Below are 27,619 nucleotides of genomic sequence, written 5' to 3' on the forward strand. Positions count from 1 at the left end.
CGTCACTAGACCTTTTATATTGTATGTAGGAGGTTTTTTAAATTAGATGGCAAATACACAGGTGTTAAGCTATTTTTTAAATTTTTACTTAGATGAATGCTACAGCTGTTTTGGTAAATGATAAATAAATTTATAAATATATATAATACTAAATACACATATACACTTAAATACTACTAATACAGATATAATACAAAAATCAAACTTACAATGAACGCTGAGAATAGTGCTCTCAAATAAGGGTATTTCGGTTGCACTATTAGATGCTTCGCATCGATATTGAGCCTGGTTATCGGTTACATTTGCCAGAATAGTTATTTCGGCAGAAACAGATTTATCGGCCGTACGTATCACTGAATTAATCTATAACGAAAAAACAATAAAGAAACTTTTATATACAGGGTGTCCGGTGGCAGAATTAGGTATTAAGTTCAAAGTCCTCCTTAACTGCGAGCGCATTAGCTTCGTTATTCGTGCGGGTTATTTAGTGATGATGTGGCAGTGGACGGGTGAAGAACGATCGTTCGCAATCGAAAAGTATTTCAATGCCAATAATTCATGTGCAATTGCCCGTCGTAGATTTTGTTCACGGTACAATATTCAACGTTTATGTGATGCCCCAAGTAAATGTTTGATTCGTTCATGGGCAACAGGTTCACTGGCGGACAGCCCAAGGTCGGGGCCCAGAAAGATATCGAAAACAAATAAAAATATTGAACTCGTTGCTACAAATTTGCACGATAATCGGCGTTAGTCCGTGCGCGCACCTATCCTTCAACTTCCAAAACCTATTGTGCATGAAACATTGAAGGAAGGCCGCACACGGCCAGATACTGCCTGATTTCTTCCCTAACGAACTGATAAACCGTTTCGGTAACATATCCTGGCCATCCTGGTCGTCCGATCGTACTAATACTCGGGAGTTTTTCAGTGGTGGACTGATGGACTTTTTCTACCTCAAAAGTAAAGTCTGTGAAACACACCCAGCGGCCATTTCAGAACTAAATCAAATATCGTTCAGTTAATGGCGTTTCGACATCACTTCTCCAACAAGTGACACGGAGTACGGAAGCCAGATCCCAAGAGTGTATCCGACGTAACGGCTGAGGTAATATTTTTTTAAATATAAAATCCGCACTTGTCTTCTTCTTAATAATTATTGAAATACATTGTTATCATTCATTATTTTTTTTAAATTATATTTTAATTCCCAATTTTACCTGTGTGTAGTAATAAAGATATATATATATATATATAAATTAGGTATTAAAATCTAAGGTTAAAATACAGGTTATCCATATATATGTATAATTAAAATTTAAATACTATTTAAATTAATTTAAAAATTTAAATTAAATTAAATTAATTTAAATAGTATTTCAATTTTAATTTTAGTAATTTAACAATATGTAATACAGTACCATGTGTATCAAATAATGTGCATTTAAAATTACGTTCATATTACAGAGTAAAGTAAAGATTGATAGATAACAATGATATATTGGGTTGGGGAAAAAGTAATGTCGTATTTTGTCAATTGAGCGCGACATTTAAACATATCTTGCGTTGTACTTATTGCATCGGGTCACATTAAACGGCGATTTGAAGACGACAACTTGTACTACAAGTGCCTCTTTGACAGTGTTGTGATCGTACGTTTCAGTCTTAAGTTATAGCGCATCAAAGAGTCCACCAAGCAAGAAATTCGTCATATTTTACGTTTTTACTACCTTAGAGGTAAAAATGCAACGAAGGCGGCGGCAAAACTTTGTGAAGTTTACGGGCCTGATACTGTAACGATTCGCACAGCACAGCGTTGGTTCGATCGATTTCGTTCTGGTGTAGTAGATGTCGAAGATGCACCCCGTACTGGTAGGCCAATCGTCGTAGAGACTGATAAAATCGTTGAAATTATCCAAAGAGATCGGCATGTGAGCATTCGCTCGATTAGTCAGGAGCTAGGTGTAGACCACAAAACCGTTTGGAACCATTTGCAGAAGATTGGATTCCAAAAAAAGCTGGATGTTTGGGTGCCACACATGTGGACGCAAAAAAATCTCTTGGACCGAATCAACGCTTGCCATTCTCTGCTAAAACGGAACGAACTTGACCCATTTTTGAAGCGGATGGTGACTGGCGATGAAAAGTGGATCAAGTACGACAACGCCAAGTGAAAAAGATCGTGGTCGAGAAGCGGCGAGCCGGCCCAAACCAGCGCCAAACCCGGATTGATCGCCAGGAAGGTTTTGCTGTGGGTTTGGTGGGATTGGAAGGGAATTATCCACTATGAGCTGCTCAACTATGGCCAGACCCTTAATTCGGTCCTCTACTGTGAGTAACTTGCCCGTTTGAAGCAGGCGATTGACCAGAAGCGGCCAGAATTGGTCAATAGGAATGGTGTTGTGTTCCACCAGGACAACGCTCGTTCTCACACATCTTTGATGGCCCGCCAGAAGCTACGGCAGCTCGGATGGGATGTCCTATCGCACCCACCATATAGTCCGGACCTGGCACCAAGTGACTATCATCTCTTCCGGTCCATGCAAAACGCCCTAGTTAGCCTCGAAAGAGGCTTGCGAAAACTGGTTGTCTAAGTTTTTTGCAAATAAGGAGGGGGGGTTTTATAAAGGAGGGATAATGAAATTGCCTTCTAAATGGCAACAAGTTTGCGAACAAAACGGGGCATATTTGACTTGAATCGTATAATTCTAAGTACGTTAAATAAAGCGGCAAAATTCGATCACAAATACGACATTTCTTTTTCCCCAACCCAATATTACTTTTTTCTGTAATCGTTACGGTTCACCATCTTTCGAGGTTACCAATGGCATCGAGCTGTAAAAATATTCATTGACATTTCGTTATCAGCGGCTATGTCTAAAAACAAAGTTGCTAATTTGGAAGGGAACACATTCCACAAGCTTCAAAACATCTACAAAGATGGGCAGTTGGTGCAGTATAAGTCATGGCGGCAGGGGCGTGGAGAGAGTATTCGGGCCCCGGGGGAAACTTGAGATGCGGGCCCCTTTAAAATAATTATTAATTACCTTATAAATCAGTAGCATAAAATGTTCCATTTTAATAAGAGCGCAATAATATACACTTTTGTATCACCATATTATATTTATTCTTCGTAAACGTGATCATAACATTCGATATGGATACACCAAGAAAAGTCTGTGACGGAACTCTGGTAGAAGTATTATTTACTATATTTTTTCAAGCAGGAAATTTCTTGGAATTACCCTCGAGTCCGGGCCGCTCTGAAAACTCCGGGCCCGGGGGAAAAAGTACCCGATCCATTTTAAACCCGAACATTTAATAAATGCATTCATATGCATATTATTTACTTACCCGTTTATCATTTTTATACCAAGTGAGTGTAGCTAAGGGATTTCCGCCCGAGGAGACACACAATAGTTTCTGAACAGAACCCGCTGGTATAATTTGCCCTTCCATATATCCTGAGATTATTGGGGAAGACGGCGGATCTGTTAAAAAGGCACAAATATTATATTACATTTTTAAAATCAAATATATTACTCATGCATATATAGATAAATTTTGCCTTCCAATGTAAAAATAATTTGTTTCTAGTGTGACATTAGTTTGGTCAAATAGAAGAGAAGGTATTATCACGCACGGCACATTCGCCCATTCAGTCATCCACACAACACGTGGAGAAGCTAAACTGGCATACTTGTCCTCAAGTCTTACCGATGTACGTGTAACGGATGACCCTTCTCCGTACGCCTAGCCCACTCTGCGGGTTATGGAAACTAATACCAAACTTTCTAGTCAATCTCTAAACTTCCTAATAACTTTACTACGTTAATACTTTATAGCGACGTAATGGTAAGGATACAAAACACAAAACCACATTTAACTTATTCAAAGTGTTTTCTCCGGCAGAATTTCCGACTGCTGAGCTTAATACTAAAAATCAAAGACGCACCTAGATGTTGTTTTAAACAAACAAATTTAGATTCCTTCAGGTTTCACTATTTTTATTCAAAATACGGTTCTTAACAATTATATGTGAAAAATTATTTCATTTAAATATGCACCACCTAATCAGAATCGCAGACGATATCACAGCAGTCACCACAGCACGAAGCTTTTAACAAGCTCGTAGAGAACTTAACCAAGTTATGATACGGTTCGATTCAAGTGAACTCAAATTAGACACAGAGAAAACGGAGCTAATACTTCTAAACAAGAAGCACATCCCATCAAAAATTAGTATGCAAACTTGTTCAAATACGCTAACAACAAGAAAGTTTTTAAAGTACCTAGACATAAGAGTGGACTCGAGACTAACCTTCTGAGCCCAAATAAACCACGCAGCAGAGAAAGCCGCTAAGTAGACATGCCTACTCAGTAGACTGCTAGCAAACATAGACGGTCCAACCCAAACTAAACAGGAAATAATGAAAAAATACTAAAAATTCGAATACAGGCGCTGGGTGTTGAGCTGATCTCTTCTCTAATTTTTGGTGTACGTCTTGATAATCGCTGCAGCGAAAAGCCACACTAGTATGAAAGCATTCTACTTCAGATACTGATATTTAATAGATGAGTAACAGTAAAAATCGTTTGCTTTTTTTACTAATATTGCTAAAAGTGAAATAAGAATGGTTTTTCTTAGTTTCTATCGCCGAGTCAGTTTCAGTTGCGCTTAATATCTCGATGGAAAGTGACAAAATGGGACGAAGCGCGGATTTACCATTAGAAATCCGTAAAATTTTTATTAAACTGCAATTGGAAAACAAGTATTTGCGCAAAATCGGCAAAATAATTGGCAAATTGCATTCTAGGGTGCAAAGTGTTATTGCTAATTACGTTAACACGTACGTAATACTCGTACGTAAATTGGAAGCTAATCACCACCAAGCCGGAAGGCGAAAAATATTGACTCCACGTGAAGAACGCAACATAGTAGCATCAGTCGCGCAAAATCCAAAAATAACCTGCACGATATATATACCTATATATATATAATTGGCGCGTACACCTTTTTTGGGTGTTTGGCCGAGCTCCTCCTCCTATTTGTGGTGTGCGTCTTGATGTTGTTGACTCCGAACGGCAGATATTTTTATGAGGAGCTTTTTCATGGCAGAAATACACTCGGAGGTTTGCCATTGCCTGCCGAGGGGCGACCGCTATTAGAAAAATGTTTTTTCTTTATTTTGGTGTTTCGGCGAGATTCGAACCTACGTTCCCTCTGCCATTCCGTGACTACACGCACCAACCCACTCGGCTACGGCGGCCGCGATACTATGCCGAAATATTATATTAAAGCCTTTGAATAAACAAGTAAGCCGCAATTGTCTACATAACACTCGTTATCAAAGCAGAGTGGCACGCCGTAAGCCCTATATTTTAAATGAAACAGATTCTTTTTGGGAAAACGTCATATTCAGTAATGAGTCGAGTTTTCGGATCAAATGACACTCCAAAAGTTTGGCGAAAAGAAATACAGAAGTATGCATCGTCGTTTGGTAGCAGTTATTAATGCTTAAGGCTGCCCAAAAGTACTGAATACTCGATTTTTCTATTTTTTTTTTTAATAAAATATTCTTTATATGGGTATGTACGAATAATAGTTTTGCATAAAATTGTGCCTTATTTCGTTACTTCCTTAAGTTCTCTAATTACAGAAATGAATTTGTGAGTTGTTGTTCCTTAAATATTGAATAAAAATATTATTTTTTTCGACTATACAGTAGGTTCTGGTTTTATGCGGTAGATACGTTCCGCAAGAAACAGCATAAAAAAGCTACTAGTTCTATAGTAAAACTATAGATACGTTTCAAAAGTGCTAAAACCGCATAAATCTGAAATAATGTAATAAAATCGCATAAAAAAGGGCACTAGTCCCATATTATAACTATAGATACGTTCCATAGACCGCATGAATCTGAAATAATTAAATTAAATCGCATAAACAAAATATTGTATTTTTGAAAATTATATCTTTATTTAAGAAACGTCAGAATCGAAAAATAAATTTAAGTCAGAAATAGAATCAGACAATACCCACATGTTGCACGTTCGTTTAGGATTTGGCGTAAAATCACTTTCGTCACTTTAGGAAATGTACACGTCTGATCTAGATAGTTATGCAGGCGGTTCCATACTTGAAGGGTTAGCATTTCTGATGTAATCTGTGATGAGTTTTTGCTTAGCTGGTTTAGAATCTTGTTTATATGTACAATTCCAGATAGGTCGACATGCATTTTGTAATTTAAAAAAAACCGCACTATTTCAAAACCGCATAAAAAAAAGCCGCATAAAAACAGAACCTACTGTATATACAATATAATAATAAAATTTTGTTCTTTTGTAAAAATTCTGCAAAGTATCAGGTGTATCTGTTTATAAACTGTGAGTATATGAATAAATTGTGTGACCCCTGTATGTATGTATATAAGTAGACACTGATGAATAAATTTATTTGAAAAACATTATACCCAGGCCTATCAGATAATTAATATTTGAATGAAGTTTACTCACTTTATATGAAGCATCGCATCACGAGGAAAGGATTTATAATACACGTATTTTTACACTACCTAAGTTCCCTGGCGGCCGCCGTAGCCGAATGGGTTGGTGCGTGGTTACCATTCGGAATTCACAGAGAGGTCGTTGGTTCGAATCTCGGGGAAAGCAAAATTAATAAAAACATTTTTCTAATAGCGGTCGCCCCTCGGCAGGCAATGGCAAACCTCCGAGTGTATTTCTGCCATGAAAAAGCTCCTCATAAAAATATCTGCCGTTCGGAGTCGGCTTGAAACTGTAGGTCCCTCCATTTGTGGAACAACATCAAGACGCACACCACAAATAGGAGGAGGAGCTCGGCCAAACACCTAACAGAAGTGTACGCGCCAATTATTTTTTTTTTTTTTTAAGTTCCCATACACTTACATAACAATATTCATTATTTTTGTCAAATCTAATATTTTTTTAATTTCAATATATAATATTTTCAAATTTTAGAATGGAATGTAATCAATTTTTTTCTTTTAACTGGTCTAAAACCGGTGATTTTAGAAACATATTGGACTAGAATTTTTTTGGCTAATATTTGCTGATGCATTGAAGGATAATTGACATTTCTTTAGGAAACCGCCGTGTTTAAAATACCACTTCTACCATGGATGAAAGATACAATCCGGACTTGTTGAACTGAAAAGTGAACTGATAATATCCCAGTTCCCAACTATAACTTCTTCTTGTGATGTTTTATACCCAAGGGGTTTCGAAACAGGGTCCTAGCAAATAGCCGTGTCGCGCAAACGCATTCGACTACGGCGGCAGTCAGAGCTTTCCATATCACCTAATATTTTAAATAAACATCCATTTATAAGCATACAGACGTTTCAGATTATTTTCAATAAATGGCGCTATGGTATGGGAACTAAGGTAGAATTAAGCCCTTTATTTGGACCGCCTTCTGTTTGGTTTATTCATGATTGTTGCGAGTTCGAGAGTCTGCAACGTATGCTGTTTATTGGATTAAACGTCGGAAAACAAAACAAAAAACACAGTTTATCAAAAATGTTTGCATTATTCCAAAGTATCTATAATTACCAACAATTTTCATTTAATTACCAAATCAATTGGAGTTCCCTCATTGATTGCAATTCGTAATCATTTATGAAAAGTTATAAAGAAAACAATTTTAGGTAGCATGAAGTTTACTGGGTATTGCTAATTTGTATATAACTTACACAAATATGCAAACAACAACATCATCAAACACAAAATGCCTAAATACGCGCGCGCATGTACATTCATATGTGCCTCATATACAAAATATTTCTGCTTATTGAATTAGTATGTAGTAAATAGCGCTCATTCAATTATTTGCACCGTGTATTATTTTCATGGTGTCAGTTATGCGATCGAACTGTAGAAATTTAAATTGTTGAATCTTAAAGAAAAGTTCTCATCAGCTGTTACAGTTATGCCTGTCTTAAAAAATATGTAGCTGAAAAGTATCGATGCGTTTTGACCGCATTAAACACGGTGAACTGCAACACCTCATATGAAATTCGCAACATTTTCACAGAACGTATGGCAATAATTTCGAAACGCCGGCGTATAATGAAGAGAAATATTTTTCGAGAAAAGAAAACCCTAAGTCTAAAAAAATACGAAATGTAATAATTTCGAACTCAGCCTGCACATAAATCCTCTGTTACAATATAATTTGAAATTTGCGGAACGAATTCCGCCTTAAATGCTCATTGTATGATTTTAGATCTTAAGTCCTTGAATAGCCGGAGGACTTTCACTTATACCATGTAAAATAGTAGTTGGTTCTGTTGACTGTCCCGCACTTTTTAATAGAATTGGGCTAGTCATCTGCTACAGAAATCGATGATCCCCTCATATAGAAAAATACATCGAGTGCTGGATACCATATAGTTTAACAACTGCTCAAAAATGCTCGCATCGATGCACAAAAAAACGACGATGAAACAATGACGAGCTGTGGGTTCCTTCAATACGAGCCAAATCCAACTAACCTTAGTCGGACGAAGCACTTCGAAGACAATAGTCCCTTGATTTTTCGGAATCATTGGATATGTCGACATCGTAGCATTAGAGCAACTTAGAACTGTCAACTTTGAATGGAATTCATAAAGAAACATAGAAGGGAATCTTCTACGATTCAGAACACTGAATTGATGGTTATACGCAGTAAGTTAATACTTTGGTACAAAAAGAGATTAACCATTGATGCATTCAAATCAAATATTTTGGAAATCTGAGTGAAAAAGTGCTTTGAGAGTCCTCTTCTCAAATTACACGATATGAAATGACACAGATACAAAGTGCTACAACTGCAGTAAGACTGCATTTGCGTTTGTAACTATTATACCACGAACTCAGGTAGGAGGAACGAAGCGCTGAGACTAACAATGGCGCTCCCGATGCACAGCAGTCGGTTAACTAAAACGAACCAGCTCTAAGGGGCGAGAACTGATTCCCACAACTGAATACCCCACAGTCTCCGTCTCGCAAAATGGGCGGAAAACCAACAACATGACGGTAAGAGGAACTATATATGGTCGACCCCAGGTGTTTACACTCTGTAATATGATAATATTGGTACACTGTAATATGGAATCATTGGTTGGCTACAAACTTCAGACAGCTACAGGAGAGAGAGCTACCATTTCCGGAAAGGTAGTTTGGAGGATCGTTATTGAAGCTTTTTCAGTAGTTCACACAATTTTACTGGCTGAAATCATGGATAATGCTGCTGCACGGATTTAATTTGAATTTGGGTAAAAGGGTTCTGTCTTGTCAAAATATGGCGATACCCCTTAGTATCGGGTATGAGCACAGCGTACAATCCGGAAAGGTTACCCTAAGTCATCGTCAACATATTCCGCCAAAATCTTAAGTTCAAGCATCCAGACACATTATAGACAGACATTTTATTTGGAGAAAAACGTAACAATAAATCTTTAATAAAAGGAATTATCTTCGCCACGCACTCATTTTCACAACACTTCTTAATATAGTATATGGATCGAGACTACGGCAAAGCTTTTAATTCTCCATTTTGAGTAGTTAGTGTTTACTAAATTCCGTGTGCGATAAATGTAAACAAAGTTTGGCATTTCTCGTCAACTACACTGTGGCGAAAGTAGTAGTGAGCATCGCATAAAACTCGCCTAACTTTTGGATAATTTCTAGTGCTTAGACTTTCGGAACTTTTTAGAGAATCCGGAATTCAACATTCAACTAAATATTTTCGGCTTTACCATTTGGGACTGAAGTAATAAATATTACCGCAACAATTTCAGATAAAGCAAGCTCCAAAGAATAAAGAATAAATTTAAAATAGAAATCTATAACATGATGAAACTGCAGAGCTATCACGTTTGTGCATTGAAAACATAATATTATCTATACTAATATTATAAAGAGGAAAACTTTGTTTGTTTGTTTGTTTGTAATGAATAGGCTCAAAAACTACTGGACCGATTTTAAAAATTCTTTCACCATTCGAAAGCTACATCATCCACGAGTAACATGGATTATATTTTATTTTGGGAATAGGGCTCGAGATATAGGTCAAAACGTGGACCCGGGTAACCTTTGGTTGTGTATGTACAATATGGGTATCAAATGAAAGCTGTTGATAAGTGCTTTAATACGGGGTAATTTTCATACCTATTGATGACTAGGGTCTGGAAATATATGCCAAAACGTGGACCCGCCGTGTCTTCGCACCGAATTAAACCAAACTTACACACATTGTTAAGTAGGTATTGAAGATGATTTCCGTATAGTTTGAATACCTATTGGTAGATAGGGTCTCGAGATATAGGTCAAAACGTGGACCCGGGTAACCTTCGGACGTATATGTATTGTACAATATGGGTATCAAATGAAAGCTGTTGGTAAATGCTTTATTACAGAGTATTTTTCATGCCGCTCCGTGACTGGGGTCTCCAGATATAAGTCAAAACGTGGACCCGGGTAACCTTTGGTTGTGTATGTACAATATGGGTATCAAATGAAAGCTGTTGATAAGTGCTTTAATACGGGGTAATTTTCATACCTATTGATGACTAGGGTCTCGAAATATATGCCAAAACGTGGACCCGCCGTGTCTTTGCACCGAATTAAACCAAACTTACGCACATTGTTAAGTAAGTATTGAAAATGGGTTTCGTAAAGTTTGGTTGTAATTCGGAGCACTGGCAACGGGTACAGCGTTCTTTTGAACCAGCCATAATGTCGCTTACTTTTTAACGCTTGGGGCGGAACTGAACTGTCAAATTGACAGTGTGAGTTACAATGTGTCAATATTTCTTTCTGATTTGGATGCCATAAGGAAAAAACGTAAGTGCAACATGTAAAAATTGTTTGTAAATTTTTTTGGAGTGGATTTTGGAACAGTGAATAATTTCTTACGAAATTTGAGAATTTAATGTGAAATCCGAATGAAATTATGTGTTCGTGGAAAAAACAATTTTTTTCGTTTTTTGTTTTTTTGAAAAATATAAATGGATAATGGTTAAAAAAGCTCCAATGCTTAATAAAACATATAAATTGAAACGAAAAATTCATGGATAATCAGGAAAAAAGACGATTGTTTCTTAGTTATTCAAATGCGTTGGTTTGAAATTTAAAAACAATCTTCTTTTTTCCTGATTTTCAATTTATATTTTATATTTACTCAAAAACAAATAGAAAAACAAAAAATATTGTTTATGCCAAAGCGCTTGAATAAAGAATAAAGAAATAAATAATATGAAAATCATATATTTTCTGTTCTAAACCAGATCTATTCTATTTTAGTGTGCCCAGCGAAGGGGGCCGGGTTTGCTAGTTATAAATATAACAATACTAATTTTACGGTACTTACAGACTGAATTTGATTATTTCAGGAAATTGTATTTAAGGCGCAAGGAGTTAATACTCAGAAGCTATGCTCCTCAAAATAGTCCTTTTTGGAGGGAATTTAGAAACGTATTACCAGCTATTCCACCTCAACAAGAGCGGCTGTGATAAAAGCATGCTTCAAGATATGCTCATAATATAAATATACGCAAGTTTCTAGAAGGAAAATGCCAAGGATACTCGTATATTCCGAAAAGCTTAGATAGGCAAGAGAGATAAAATTGTGGTATTTCCAATGTGAATAATCTCAGAATAAAAATTTTAACACTTGGGCTGGTGCGTAACAATACACGCCGGGTATGGCTACAGATAAATAAAAGACTGCACTACCATACTTTGTTTCTATATTTGTTGGTATATTTTAAACTATAAGTAGTATCACAATAGTTCCACATTTTCTTTTAATTTCCAAACCTTACTGAAATCTAATAATATGCATACATGCATATTATAATTATATTGGTATATATGTACATATAAAATGCACTTTTCGTATGTAGAGAAGAAAAATTTAATATGAGCATGAGACACCGTATATGTATATCGAACGATCAAGTGACGGAGCTATAAATAGCCCAATGCGGAATATTGTTAACTCCTGCTGTGATTCTTTAAAAATCCACATGCTTTGGTGCATTGTTGATGTTTCTTTCTACTTGTGATTTAAAATTTGTTTAATATATATTTGCCCCCAATATTGAGATGTATCGTTTTAGGAAAATGTACTATACACACATTTTATGGTTGGCATAACTATGCAAAAAATTTAATATAATACACTGTACAACATTTTTGAAGTCATCGAATGTGCACTCCGTTTTGACTTCAGTTTCTGAGAGTACTTGTCACAACTAACAAAATTGCACTTGGGTTTTTTTGTATTAGCTCGGATTCCAATTTTATAGTGTTTTGAATATATTTTATCTAAAACTTTATTTTGAGCACTTTCTTCAATGAAAATGTAATTTTTCTCACTTCTATATAGCTTAAACCGATTGCAATTTTATTTTCCTTTCTTCAACATAAATGTAGGTAGAGACTACAAAAAAATCTGTTAAAAAAACTACATCAAATGCCTTAAAAATGAAAAAGTAGAGAGAAGTTAAGGTCTATATAATAGTCTAAGCAATCAAAATTTTCTTTTTTCTTTTAAATATTGTAAAAATGATTTGTATCAACAAAAGTTAGTGTATTTAAACAGTGTTAATGTGTATCCAGACTATATAGATGTGAGAAGAATTACGTTTTCTTTAAAAGAAAGACTGCTCAAAATCAAGTTTCAGAGGAAATATTCATGACGCAATAAAATTAGAATCCGAGCTAATCTAGAAAAACCCAAATGAGATTTTGCTAGTTTCGATAAGTACTTTCAGAAACTGAAGTCAAAATGGAGTGCACATTTTATGTGTTGCACTGTGATATTAAGAAAGGCATTATATATTAATTTTAAAATAAATATTTAAAATACATATTTAACTTTGCAACTTATCAATAATATTTTCAGAGCCATTAATATAATTCAATTTGCAATATATAATGTCAAACTACAAGGTCATATTACAAGATAATCGACATGGGTAAATAAATATTACTTCATCGCAAAGGCTTGACGTTGCGGCATTGGTGTGTTTTTGTAGTCTTCTGAAGTAATTCGTCACTACCAATAACTTTCTACATTTGCTGGAAGAGGTAGTAAACAGATTTTTGATCTGCTAAAAGATTTATATGTTTAACCTTAGGTTTCGTGTTTCTGTTCATGAGTCCTAATCTAGCCCCTCCTACAAATCACTTGTACTTTGTAGTTAATATTCGAAAAAGATCAGTCGATTATCCTTTCTTGAAAAGATTATCTTTGAATGTGAAAGAAATCTTAAATTTATACGTTTTTCAATTCGAACGCGCCATAGTACGGAGTTGCTCCCCATATCATAACACCGAATTCACGATTGTGATGTCGACTTAAGTAATTGTACCCATCCGGCCTAGCAAAATCGGGGCGACGTTCTTTGAGAAATTTATTCAAACTTGGTTTTTTTGTAATTCTTTATGCTTCAGATGTGGCTCTTCTCATTTTCAATAGGATTGGCATCAGTCGACTGTGAAGGTCAATTGGTAAATTGTATTCAACAAAACTGCTTTCAAATTGGTGGTAGACACAAATAAACGGCCAAATCATTTTTCGGAGAAGAAGCCCCAAACAGGAACCTTAACTGGATGATTAACAGTTCGTTGAAGTTGTCGCCAACTTGAGTGCAATTTTGATTAATAAAATTTACCAAAAAGCATTATTACCGTCAGCTGCGAATTCGTTTGGAAGAACTAACCAACCTTGGATTTTACAAGAAGAAAACAATCCCAAGCATCGACGCCGAAGTTGTGTACAGTGTACTATTGAAAATGTGTGGGCAATAGTTAAACAAAAACTCAAAGGAAAACAAATATGGAAGGTCAAACGGTTATGAAAGCAAATTCGGTTGATTTGGAGCCTATTACTTCACAACTTATCAGAAATTAACACAAAGTATGACTCGAAGATGCAATGATGATGTCTATAGAATTTATTGAATATGTACATATTGCGTATAATAAATATTATAAACCCAATAATGCAGTTTGTTAGAATCGAATTGATGAAACAGTTTATAAATTATGCCGGCCACGCTTCTATCATATTAGACAGAATGTATTTGCATAAAAGATCTGAAGAAATACATTTGTATTATAAATGTATAATTTCAGAACAAAAGACGCAAATAAGTGCATTAAAAATATTTGGCTCAGCCAAAAAAAAAGTATTTTTAACTGTTTCATTAAAAACTCAAATATCATTATAACTCGAAATTATATTCAACCTATGCAACGTTTTGAAATAGAAGTTTTTGTAAAATATTTTTTTCATTTGCGCCAGTTTGGGGCAAAATAGTTAAACGTTATGTGTATGGGTTAATGATCGTCATATTTACGAACCATCATTGTATTTTTAACTTTGAGTTCTGTCTTGTTCGAGAAAAATATAGATTTCATTAAACTAAAATTAAATTTACAAAATAATTGGGTAAGGCAGACAACTTTCTAACGTACTTTTGCTAAAATTTCGTTACCAATAAATAAATAAACAATACTCACACAAAATATTTACTGTATGTGTTGAAACAACGTTCTCTGTTAGCTGCATATTGAGTCCATGACAAATTACTACAAGAGATTTTTTATTAGGCTCAACCGTTGCTGTTATGTTCGAAACAGTAATCCATCCGCCTAAAAGTATTATAAAGGTGCATACGTACATAGTTTCGCATTCGAAATCGATTGTAAGAAAAAATACTATCTTACCTTCAGGGCTGACATTTGTCTTTGCAGTCGCATTACGAATTTGGCGGCCACCAACCATCCATTTTATTTCCGCTGGTGGATTAGATGGAGCAGTAGAGCACGTTAAAGGTACTACGTCACCAACGCGCGCTTCAGTAGGGCCCAAAATGGATAAATGCGTTGGAGCAACTTTTGTTGTTATTTATGTCCAGAAGATGAATATAAAATTAAAAAAAGAAATGCAACCGTTTTCAATAAGTAAATTCAATTATACATATGTATATATGTATACATATGCAATATATTAATTAAATATGCAGTCTAATATCGGAAACTATTACGGTTCTGGATTTTTAAAAGCAAAATGAAACGCTTAAAATAGTTTCCGATCATTTTTTTTTTAATTCAGGACCTTTAAAAGTATCTTTAAGTTGTTCTCTGTATTGTCGGTCGTTCCAAACAATAATGAAAAAAGGCAAATCAATATGAAGTTGTTTTTGAAAATATCATTAGACCGAAACAAGACTACCAGTAATTTGCGGAAGTGAAATTATGAAAAAATCGGCCCACGCGCATCTTTGGGTAAATGAGTGTACAAGTATTAAATATTAATTTAATATTAAACCCAACCTAATTTAGATTAAACATAAATACTGAGAGCGGATTAAAACCACGCATACGTCCGTCCGTCTATGAGTTTGTTTCATTCCCAAAATTAAGAGCTAGCCCAAATTACATTTCATTAAAATGTGCTCGGATATATAAAATGTGTTCTGCCTATAGGTTTTATATATATCTAAATATATTATTATTTATATTATTATATATAATATATACATATACCTATATACTTCCTCAGTTTACGATTAAAAATGTCAAAAAAAATTAGATGTAGCTGGAAACATTCATAAAATATCTTAATTTTTCAATCAATTGAAATTATGTCTCTTTCAGAAAAATTAGCTATAAAAGTTTAAAACCTTCCGGGTTCCTGAAATGATTACATACACATGTACATATACATATAATATATTGTAAAATTATTTAATATTAAAAGTAAATTATGAACATTTGGTTTTCTTAGTAGACGGTAAGATGCAACTAGTCTAGGGCCAACATGTCGTGGACGATCAGCAGTTTATGAATATCTAATATTTTTTGAAACAACATTTTCTTCAAGAATGGGTTATGTATGACTGATGATGGAAACCAGCCGATACAATAAGAGGGTCTAAAAATGTGCACATGCTTTCCACATTTAAATATGTGAACATATAAATACAGATTCATACATACATACGTATGTATGGATATTGTATGTATGGTATATTTCATTTTTAATTTTATGTTCATACACACATATGTATGTATACGGAAACATACATACATATGTATGTATGTTGTACCCGCATGTAATTGTTCTTACCCTTTTTATGCATTTAGATACGTATAAATACATACATATGTATGTACTACGCATGTGCCTGTATGTATGTGTATGTAAGTACCTATTCTTGCATAAGTTGGCACTGCATATGCATGTACATTTGTATTTATGTTATGCTGGTATATTGTACGCCCATGTACAAATACATATACATATCTACGTAGTAGTTTCAAGTATGAGTGCGCTTGACAACACTTGGCATATTAAACAGAAACAACGCCTTGGGAAAACAACAGCTGCCACTGCACCATCAACTGTTGAGTCGCTGCTCCCCCGCCAAGTACAGAATGCCATCACTCGTACAATCCGCTCTCATAGGTTTGCGGGGTCGTGACGAAAACACGACGAAAACACATTGTTCAAAACTGAGTTTTTATCCGCTTAATATACTATTGTGCGAACTAGAGAGAAATACGATTCATGTCTAGATACGTAACTGTATATACATATGTATGCTTAATAATCTAAAAAAACAGACATTCGCTCTAAAGTAGGATATTATTAAGGATTCCGTACTGCGTCTGTAGCTTGCAGTTTCGATGTTTCAATATTCAATACCTGTGTATATAGGTATAAGCAGCTACATACATAAGTGGGTGTTATAAATTATATTTTAGAAATAATGGCGTGTAACCAAAGCCAAAAAACCCGACTTTAAAAAATAAATAAATAATTGGCGCGTACACTTCTGTTAGGTGTTTGGCCGAGCTCCTCCTCCTATTTGTGGTGTGCGTCTTGATGTTGTTCCACAAATGGAGGGACCTACAGTTTCAAGCCGACTCCGAACGGCAGATATTTTTATGAGGAGCTTTTTCATGGCAGAAATACACTCGGAGGTTTGCCGTTGCCTGCCAAGGGGCGACCGCTATTAGAAAAATGTTTTTTATTAATTTTGCTTTCACCGAGATTCGAACCAACGACCTCTCTGTGAATTCCGAATGGTAATCACGCTACGGCGGCCGCCAACCCCGACTTTACTTAGACAATTAGTTTTAACCTTAACTAGCGGAAATAAATGTTTAGTTCAAAACAAAAAGGATTTTCGCTCATTGTCAAAACTAAAAAGTAAACTCAAGTATAGCCCCTCTTTCACATAACGACCGCGGCTTCTGATCCAGTGAGTTGCCGGCTAGAGTAGAATGGGGGATGAAACGAATTTTGTGAATTGACGAATAAATTATTAAATTTATCTATTTAATACAACCACTTATGGAAAACAAAAAAAGGTTTCTTCCCAGGCAGTCTTTTAATGACCTCATATTGCCTTCAAAAGAGTTCCAAAATCAGGTGAAGGTATGCATTGTTTAGATCTTCTGCAGGTTTGTCAATTAATCTAACGTACCTAAATCCAATTTGCGAATGCCGCGCAGAATTGCAATTTACATGCTCAATCACCTTACAACGGGCACCAAAGGCTCCACAAAGCTAAATAGAATAAAACAACTAAAAATATTACTTATCATTCTGCATGATTCGAAGATTGTGTATAATCCCACCCGAAGAGCAAGCGATCTCTTTATTTCGCATCTTTCAGTGGATAATACCATGTAATTAGAAGGCCAATCGGCCAAACAATAGTGCGCCTCTTACCTTCTAAGGCCTCTAGGGCCATTGGTCACGACAGAATAAGCATGCTGAGTAGCCTATGGCATCAAGGTATTAAAGTATGCCTCAGGCAAGCGTTCTTGACCCAACGTTATACCTTTTGTTTACATTTGATATTCCCATAAGTAGAAAGGTGTTAACTTCAATATTCACAGATGTACTGAAATATACGCCCAAGGGAGATACCGAAAGTCTTAAAAAACACCTCAAACTTGTAGGCGAGAGGCTGGAGAACTGGCGAATTAAAGTGAATGAGCAAAAATGTAAACATATGACATTTCCATTCAAGTAAAACACATGCCCAGCTCTTATTTGAAATGATGTAACCATTCCCCAAGATAGCAACGTTGTGTACCTTAGACATAATAATCTTGCCAACAATGTACAAATAAATTTGAAAATTTCAAACTTGCATTGGTTGATGAACCGGAAGTCTACATGAATACTATACTACAATCTAGTATATCGATATTATATAAAGAGTTTTTCAATAAGGGCGGGTAGATGTTGAAATGGAATAAAACAAGCTGTGTGTGAGTTATTGACAAAATTATTTTTTTATTTGAAAGGCGCATATATGCCATTAAGTGTGGAATATGACATCATTCAAATGCCCGCCTCGGCTTCTTACGGTGGAACGGATCCGAGAGGTCCAATTTTCAATGACTCTTCCGCATAGATCCGGCTGAATTTGAACGATCTGTGTTAGCGGGGTCAAATCGCATGACCTTGGTGGCCGATTCCATCACCCCTGCGAGAGATAACCTTACCCTCAAATCGTTCATGCAGAATGTCAATCGTGGCGTTTGCTGTGTGGCACGTAGCGCCGTCCTGCTGGAACCACATGTCGTCTAGGTCCATATGGTTCAATATGGGCCATAAGAAATTGGTTATCATCGTTGTGTAGCGCTCGCTGTTGACGGTGACCGACTCACCAACGTCGTTTTCAAAAAAGTACGGACCAATGACGCCGCCGGCCCAAAATCCACACCAAACGGTAACTTTTTGAGGATGCATTATCACCTGGTGAACCTCGTGTGGATTGGTGTCGTCCCACATACGGCAATTTTGTTTGTTAACACAGCCATTCATCCAAAAATGCGTTTCGTCACTAAAGATGATTTTTCGCTTAACTTTACTTCTAGGCTTAACTTTACTTCTAAGCGATGCATTACAAAAATCTAACTCAAATACCTTAAAAAAGTTTGATTTTAAACTCATAAAAAACAGTTATGGCACTTCTAGCGAGAGAATTCATTTTAGCCATGTTTGTCCGATCGTCCGTCGGTGCGCACGATAACTCAAAGAAAAATGATTTTATTTAAATAAAACCCTCCCATATAACGTTAATTTTCGAAATAAAAAACCTGATTGTTTTTATTATAAATGAAAACCTTATTATATAAGCCTTAGAAGAAAAAAATTGGAAAATGGGTGGTAACACACCTTAAAAATAAAGGTCACAATCTGTTTTTTTTATTCAATTTTACAAATAAAAATCAACAATAAAAATGATATTCATAAAAATAAAATAAAAGTGAAAAAAGGTAATATAATTAATATCGTGATACAAAAAAGAAGGTAGTTCCACTTAATGGCATAGCAGCCAGGTTAGTCATTCGGCTTTTGCTAGTACTTTCGACATCTTCATAAAATAATTCAAAGAAATTAGGCAGACTTAGTTCAACTAAGCCGCCGTCTGGAAGGCTCAATTTCGTGCACACTAGCCTATGCAGAAAGACCACGAGCCAAATGAACTGTGGAAGATGTGACTTCGCATATTGAAACTTTGGGGAGAGCTCACCAACATAACTACAGCGATGGATAAGTTAAAAAACGAAGCGGATTATACATACCCGAATTTGGGATTTGACAAGGTTATGTGAGCTCGTGGCCGGCTTTAAGCATTACGTAACGGGTTGTAGCCCATGATTACAGGAGAGCAGTCAATTTCTCTTGCAAAAAAAATTCTCTTGGGCCGTTTATTGACCAGCACATGACGTGGCCATCATTTTAAGACCTATTTGAGTGTTATCCATGAAAAATATAACTTCACTAGACGCAGAAGTTCCACTATTTGAAATCCTTTTTGAATGACGCGGCTAAGTCTTACGAAACAGCATAGGCGCGGTTAAACGAACGATATAATCATTATAACATTTCAGATGATGCCAACGAAGTTATACGGGGTTTGGATGCCATCGAAAGGAGCGAGCACGACAGCTCATTGACCCACTGGCTGGTCCAAATTAGATACTGAATCAGGCTTAACGGATTGATGAAAACAAGGAGGTCAGTGTGCCTTCTTTACCGAATTTATTGAGTTATTGGATTCTCGCTGCGAGGAACTTGAGTTGGCCTTCTTCTATTGGCAAAATTTCCTCGCAATCATGCAGCAAATCGCTAGTTCTACCTGCATCAAGAAGATACACATGCCCCACAAATTCTGCGTTCACCCGAATAGCTTTCTTAAATTTATTAAAAACAAAATAATATTATGATTAAATTGAAATCTTTACAATTTGTTTATTCACTACATTCCCAGCTTTCAAGGGCAAAAAAAAACAAGATTCCCCACTTCAGTTTTTAGATAACGGGAAAATAATTTCAGCAGCATGTAAATGTGGCACCAAAATCTGCGTTCAGCCTGTTTATTTTAATGAAACCGTTAATTTAAAGATATTTTTTCTTGTTTATATTAATTTTTGATTGCGCATTACTTCGACTGAGTGTTAACAAAGCTTAGTTGAACATTTTACTTATAACTGGAGATAATTAAAGAACATATAAGGAAAGGGAAAAGAAATAAGGGTTTCTGAGAGGAAAATAGTTATAAAAATGTGGAAAGACGGAAAACGTTTCCGAAATATTGGAAAATCTATTGGAAGAACATATTCCTCTATTCAGCGAGTTGTAACAAATTTTCGGCAAACTGGAATTTTTACATCTAAGCCCAGGTCAGGGCGTCCGAAAAAATTACCGACCCGGGAAGAGCGTTCTATAATCAACTTGGCAAAGGTTAACCCCCGGATTACATCCCAAAATTAGTTGAAAACATAAATCAAACATTTAAAAAAAGTATTTGCGCTGAAACTGCCAGAAAAGTTCTACGTCAAGCTGGATACCAGGTAGAGTCGCCCGAAGAAAGCCTTTCATTTCTCTTGTGAACAGACGTAAACGCATTCAGTTTGCTAATGAGTACATAAATAAGCCTCCCGAGTTCTGGAAAAAAGTAATATTTTCAGACGAAAGTAAATTTTGTATATTCGGAATAAAAGGCCGTCAAATTGTTTGGCGAAAACCTGGAACTGCTCTTGAAAAGCAAAATCTTGTTGGCACGGTTAAGCACGGAGGTGGCGGGGTTATGGTTTGGGGCTGCATGGCGGCAAATGGGGTGGGTCAGTTAGAATTTATTGATTCGACGATGGATAAATGGGTATACTTGAACATATTAAAACGGAATTTAAAGCAAAGTGCAGAAAATCTCGGCTTATCAAGAACATTTTGGTTTCAACAAAATAACGACCCGAAGCACACAGCCGAGATCGTTAAGCTTTGGCTCTTGTACAACGCCCCCAAAACAGCTTAAAACACCGCCACAGTCCCCAGATCTTAACCCCATCGAGCATCTGTGGGATCTATTGGAAAAAAGAATACGTAAGCAAGTGATTACTAGTAAAGAGGTTTTGCGGAGTGCCATGCAGGCAGAATGGAGGAAGATAACAGCAGAGGAAACAGAGAAACTAGTAAGTTCAATGCCAAATAGGCTGAGTGAAGTCCTGAAGCAACGTGGATATCCAACTAAATATTAGATTTAATTTTTGCATATAGCATATCATGTTTTTGTATTAGACTTTAAGACTGAACGCAGACTTTATGGTCGCTTTATTTACTTGTTACAGCCATTATTCACCGTTATCTAAAAACGTATGCGAGGAATCTTCAAATTTATTTTTGTTTTTGAAACTTAAACATATAAATATATACAAATTTAAAAAAATTATAAAATCAGGTTGTGTGTTTCATTCACTAAAAAGTTATTGTAGGGTGAACGCAGACTTTGTGCGGCATGTGTATGTATAAGTATAAGTTTTGCTATTGCAATGTCCATGCAACCAAGGTCATCACACTACGTTACTGGCAGAGTCTTCTGAAGAGAATCCCGAAGTACATTCAACAATACCTACAGCATCGCCCTCTGTTACAATGACCACGATTGCGTCACCGCAGAACTCAGCATATCTAGGATATCTTCATCTTCAACAAAAAATGGTCAACAACGTCGGTAACCAAATCGCTATCGCAACCTCATAAATTTGGGGAGATCGAGATATCCAAACCACATCTATCAATAAACCCCGATGACCTTTTTGTGGAATAACACTTTCGGAATACGGCATCTCGCCAGACGGATGGAAAATATTTTGTTGATCTTCCTTTTAAGGGAGAACCGCTGTTTTGCAAACACCTAGACGCTTGGAAACCCTAGATCACTAAGCTGAAATCAGTGTTACTATGTCACTAATCATTCGTCTCACAGACTATAAATTAAAAACAAGTATATTTTTATATTTGCTTTGTTTATTTCCAACTTTGAGTGTAAATTTAGAGAAGTATTACATTATTTCTATTTAACTATTTATGAAAGTTATGTTAGTGAGGTGGTGTGACGGGAATTAGCAAAACTGCAGGTGTGAGTGGTCTATTATAAGAATGTTTAGTGATCCAGGGTTAAAGAATACACAACTACGCGATCAATATATGCAGTTTTTGAGGCACTAAGAGTTATTAAGACAAATGTGCAGGCAGCCTGCAAGAAATCGGTAATAAGCTCGACTACTGGCAATGTTTTTAAAATACGTATCAAGGCTTCTAGCAACCTGGCATAGGGAATATCTGAATTCTTTACAAAGTCGCCCAAATTCCCAATTCTGAAACGCTGTTTTAGTGACTGCCGGAATATTCCGGAACATAATTCACGGCATTTTCATTTTCATTCACTTAATCTTATTGCACAAAATATGTACATCACGGCTTATAATGCTTACTTTGTAATGTGGTTTCGAGCCATAAATTGTATAAGAAAACAAAAAACATGATGCGGATTTGCAAGCTGCACAAATTCAAGACACCAAAGCAAGGAAGCCGGTATTTTTATTTATAACTTTTAACGATATGACAGCGCTATTAGCAATATGAACAATTTATGAAACTTTAAAAATTACTGTATCTGTCAAAAATGTTTAAGTAAAACTACCAAGGTGAACCTATTCAAGGTAATGGCAGCAGCAGAACAACGAGTCCGCAAGTGCAAAATACACTGTTTCCGAAAACGTTTTTCGTTTCGGTGTTTCGTATACCTCCTTCGCATACGCCAATTGCATTCACTGCTCGATCTCTGTTGCATATTCCTACAAGGTCTCATTTGTTCTCTGGTTGTGATTCGTTAGTTCCATCTAGAACATTTTGTGCCTGTGGTCAATCGCGTAACGTCTCTCTATTGCTGTCATTAGGCTTTCATAGTTACCCCGATCGGCTTCTGGAATTGCCTGCAGTACTTTGGCGGTGGAACCCGTAAGTGAGACAACTAGTGCAGCAAACTTATGTGCAGTACTCCAGTGATTTGTTATTGATGTTGTTTCAAACTAGAACTTAAAGATTGGGAATGGCACAGTGCCGTTGAATGACTTTAGTAATGTTGGCTTCCAATGCCTCAATCGAATCTGGTTTATCCACAAATCATTTACTGTCACTGTCACTGTACATAAAACGCCACAAATAAAAGTCCATTTAGATCCCATAAATAAAAGTTCAAAAGTGTGATATCACACGATCTTGGTGGCCAATCCACTGGTCCGAGCCGGGAGATAAATTGCTCAGCGAAACGATGACGTAGTAAATCCATTGTTTAACGGGGTGCATGGCAATTAGCGCCGTCTTATTGGAACCAAACAACCATGTTGTGGAGATCAAAAAGTCGTTTATAATGGCGCATTAATGTTCGACATTCACTGTTACATTGGCTCCAGCCTCTCTTTGAAGAAATATTGACCGAAGATTCCTCCAGCCCATAGGCCGCACCGAACGGTTGTTTTCAAAGGATGCATTGGCTGATTTTGAATGGCTTCAGATTGCTCTTCAGCCCAAGTACGGTAATTTTGCTTATTGACGTAGCCACTAAACCAAAAATGGGATACTTGCTGAATGGCTATGTACACCATAAATTGGCCTGAACGCGCGATGAACACTTTTCACAGAGTGTCGATTTTCGTAATACAATTGTACGATTTGTAAACGTTTTTAAGACGTAAGTCTTTTCATGATGAAATGTCAATAAATACTGAAAAAAATTATGTGTTTAGTTAGTCACGCGTGATTTGTCAAACACAAACCCTATGGAAAAAGTACCTCCACATTGGAGGAAGTAGATCACATTGATCACCCTTTATTTGCGACGACAACTCCCCTGACTTGCGAGATCTGCGATGAAATTTCCGCCGACTGCGATGATATTGCGTCGACATTTGTAACATCTACGATGACATTTAAGCTATTGCAGCCACATTCACGTTCATGTCTACTCCTGGTGATGGTCCTGGAATCTCTACCTTCTTTTCCACTTTGGTCAATTTCTCAGCTTACGGCTGGAACACATATTCATCTACATAGATCTCCTCTGTCTACGTAGCTTTGCGTAGTAGTACTTGCAACTCTGATTTGTTTCTTGAAGTTAATAAGCCACGTTGTTCCAACTACTTCTTTTAACACTTCTGAGACCAATTGTTACGTTTTCCTCCCTTACCATGGTTACGTCTCTATAATTCCTTTGAATTCTATCACTGGATTGCTAAATAAAAGTGTCAAACTAATGGAAACACAACTTGCTTGTTTACTGAATTTCTTAACCGCATTACTACACGTTTACACGTTCGCACACTCAATTTAAAACTGATTACTTTGAGCGCATGCACCTCTGCTTATATATGCTTAACAGCTATCGTAATTTCGAGATGTTGCAACCGTATTCTCTGACAATTTCTGTCTTGTCATCTGGCATTCATTTTTTTTGTATTTCATTCGTTTGGTTTCGTGAAAGTGCGCCACAATATCCATATTTGTGTAGATGGGTGATTAGAATAAGGAATTAATATTATATTAAGAAATTTTGTATACAAAGAGCTGTTATGTGTATTTACGGAAGGTTTTTTATTCACATATGTACTATATGTAATATTTGTCCATTATATTTTTATCTTTCGAGCCAAATATAAAATAAAGTAGGCGCATTTTCAAACTAAACATACATATGTAACGTACGTAAGCTTTGAAAAGTTAGGTTTACATATCGCACTTGTTACGTTAAAGCGTAACAACTCAAAAAGAAAAAGAAAAGAGTAACCACTCAAAAATTTGTTATTTTAGCGCAACTACTAAACAAATAAGAATGAAACATCCGTTATATTGTTTTTAATTATATTTTCGTGCAATTACATATTTTTTCCCTTGTAATACCTATATTATTAATATTTACGGAAACAGTTTTTCGTCTCTACTGAAAATGTTCAGATTTTGAGTTGTTACGCTTTAACGTAACAAGTGCGATATATTTATAACTCGAGAAACAAAGAGACCTCGCACACTATTCAACCTAAATGGAAATCAAGTGTTACGGGTCGAAGCACAGCAGGTTCATCGATAGTAATCCTATTTGATATGCTAGATTATCTCCAGTTTTGAGCTTAATTCCTTAATCCGTAAAGTCATAAAAAATTCCATCCTGGATTCATTAATAATTCCTGGGTTATTACGATAAATTTTGAAGTGCACCTTTGAGTTTTCGATTATTTGCAATCATTTATTGATTAGTTTTGTGAAACAGAGGAGAAACGTTAACGAATATAGGCCCCGGCAAGGAAAAAAGGTAAGTAGAGATACATAATTTTAATAAAATCATCTACAATGGCTTTGATACATTATTTTTTATTATAAAATATAACAACGAATTTTGAATGCCATAATCCCATAATCTGGCGGTCAATTGTGCCATTAAATACATTGCTGATTTTGTTTACTTTCTTTGATATTATTGATATAATTTATCCAAAAAAAAAGTACACAACTGTCAAGTTTAATTAACACGTTGATTAATCTTGAGTCTGACTGCATAATTTAAGTCACCATTTGTTTTTGCTCGTTGGTTTTACAACGCTATAAAAATTTGTATTTGCAAAATAAAAAACTATTTTTATTAGGAAAATTTAGAGCCTCCCAAAAGAAATAGATAAAAAATGTTTTTACGAAAATAAAATGTGGGAATAATTGAGTTCGTGGCCAATTGAAAAATAACAAAAAAAAAATTTGGTAAATTTTAATTACTGTTTAATATATAATATAATAAATTCATAGATTTTATCATACTTCATTATATTTACTTTCTTTTTTTTTTTAAGATTTTTCTTCGTCTCTGTCTGTTCATGTACATATACCTAAATATATTTTTACTTTATTTACTTACACAGTACTGTTATATCTATTTCTGCTTTCAAAGGTGTTTGAGACATAACGTTGCTAGCTTCGCATCGAAAACGTGCATTATTGTCGCTTGCTTCTGCAGTAAAGGTGTATATGTTTTCGGAAAGGCGCCCAGCAGTCCTAAAAAGGGTAATATGGAAATTAAAAATCAAGTAATTTTTTGATTACACTTTTTTAATATGTAAACATTTTTCTATAATATATTAAAATATTAACACTTTATTTATATACCCTATTCCATATACCATATATTACATCAGTAGTGCAATTTACTAACTTTAAACTATTCGACAATTCTTATTTTTGTTTACAATATTTGCCGTTTGCACCAGCGGTTGTGTTATTCACAATTGTTAACTAACATTAAGCCTCTTTTATTCGCCATTTCCCCGCTCGGAATCTCTATGCTCGATTAACTTAGCGAAAAATTTGCATCCGAAAGCAACAACAAAGTTATCGCGTAAGATTCGCCGCTAGCGAATATGGTTATAGCTCATTAGACTAGTATAACTCACATCTTACAAACACATGCAATTCAAGGCAGCTCTATTCCGGCGTTGCCAATATATGTATATTCATTTATACCAGTTGCTTCATCTATTCGCCATTGGCTAATGATGGGCGAACAGAAGAGGCCTATTATAATCTATCTTGTCCTATTTATTCAGACTGATATAAATAGGCATCTCAGTCAAATTAAATATCAAAATGAGCGGATAACGCACTAATTTATGCATACTAGACAAGCTGATAAATTCAACTTTGAGTGTTTTCTTCAATTATATTCGTGCAAAGTAAGTAACATAAAATAACTCTTTATTTGAAATTAATTTGTACATACTATATATAGCTTCAGGATTATATTAACAGCTCCTATACGAAGCTGCGCTAAAGCCACCACAGAAAAATTTCTTTTGTAGCTTGCCGCTTTACTTAGTTCACAGGACACTTCACCTTCGCGCAAAACATGGAACAGTTGATTGCATCTGTTACATGATTTATTCTCTATTGCTCACCTACGGGTTTTGACTGTCAGGCCAAGGAATTACGTTCTCAAACAAGTGTGGAGTTAACCGCAATAGTTTTTGCAATTGCCCTGCAGCATAATGGAAAGCATTGTGCACATCACGGAGCAAACACCGACTGCAAATTTTCCTATTTAGTGTTTAACTTTAGAACTTTAACGACTCAAACTCCTCGAGAGAGGTGTTAAATATCAAGGTGTAAGTTGCAAGCTTTAGCTTGTTTTGACGGCCATAAGACGACAATTATAGCGATCAAGGATATATTGGC

The 27,619-nt window shown here is 35.7% G+C and overlaps 1 protein-coding gene across 3 annotated transcripts in view; it reads right to left on the reverse strand.

Moving 5' to 3' along the window:
* LOC129243842 (nephrin) overlaps positions 1–27,619 on the reverse strand; it is a 131,834-nt gene that overhangs the window by 42,750 nt on the left and 61,465 nt on the right. For all 3 annotated transcript variants that reach the window (XM_054881192.1, XM_054881191.1, XM_054881190.1), the window contains exons 6-10: positions 26,310–26,446; positions 14,764–14,931; positions 14,557–14,688; positions 3,355–3,491; positions 210–363 (exon numbers count right to left, since the gene is read on the reverse strand). In XM_054881192.1, coding sequence (XP_054737167.1) covers positions 210–363; positions 3,355–3,491; positions 14,557–14,688; positions 14,764–14,931; positions 26,310–26,446 — 728 coding nt within the window. The remainder of the gene's footprint in view (positions 1–209; positions 364–3,354; positions 3,492–14,556; positions 14,689–14,763; positions 14,932–26,309; positions 26,447–27,619) is intronic.

This window comes from Anastrepha obliqua, chromosome 4 (assembly GCF_027943255.1).
Source record: "Anastrepha obliqua isolate idAnaObli1 chromosome 4, idAnaObli1_1.0, whole genome shotgun sequence".
Lineage (NCBI taxonomy): Eukaryota > Metazoa > Arthropoda > Insecta > Diptera > Tephritidae > Anastrepha > Anastrepha obliqua.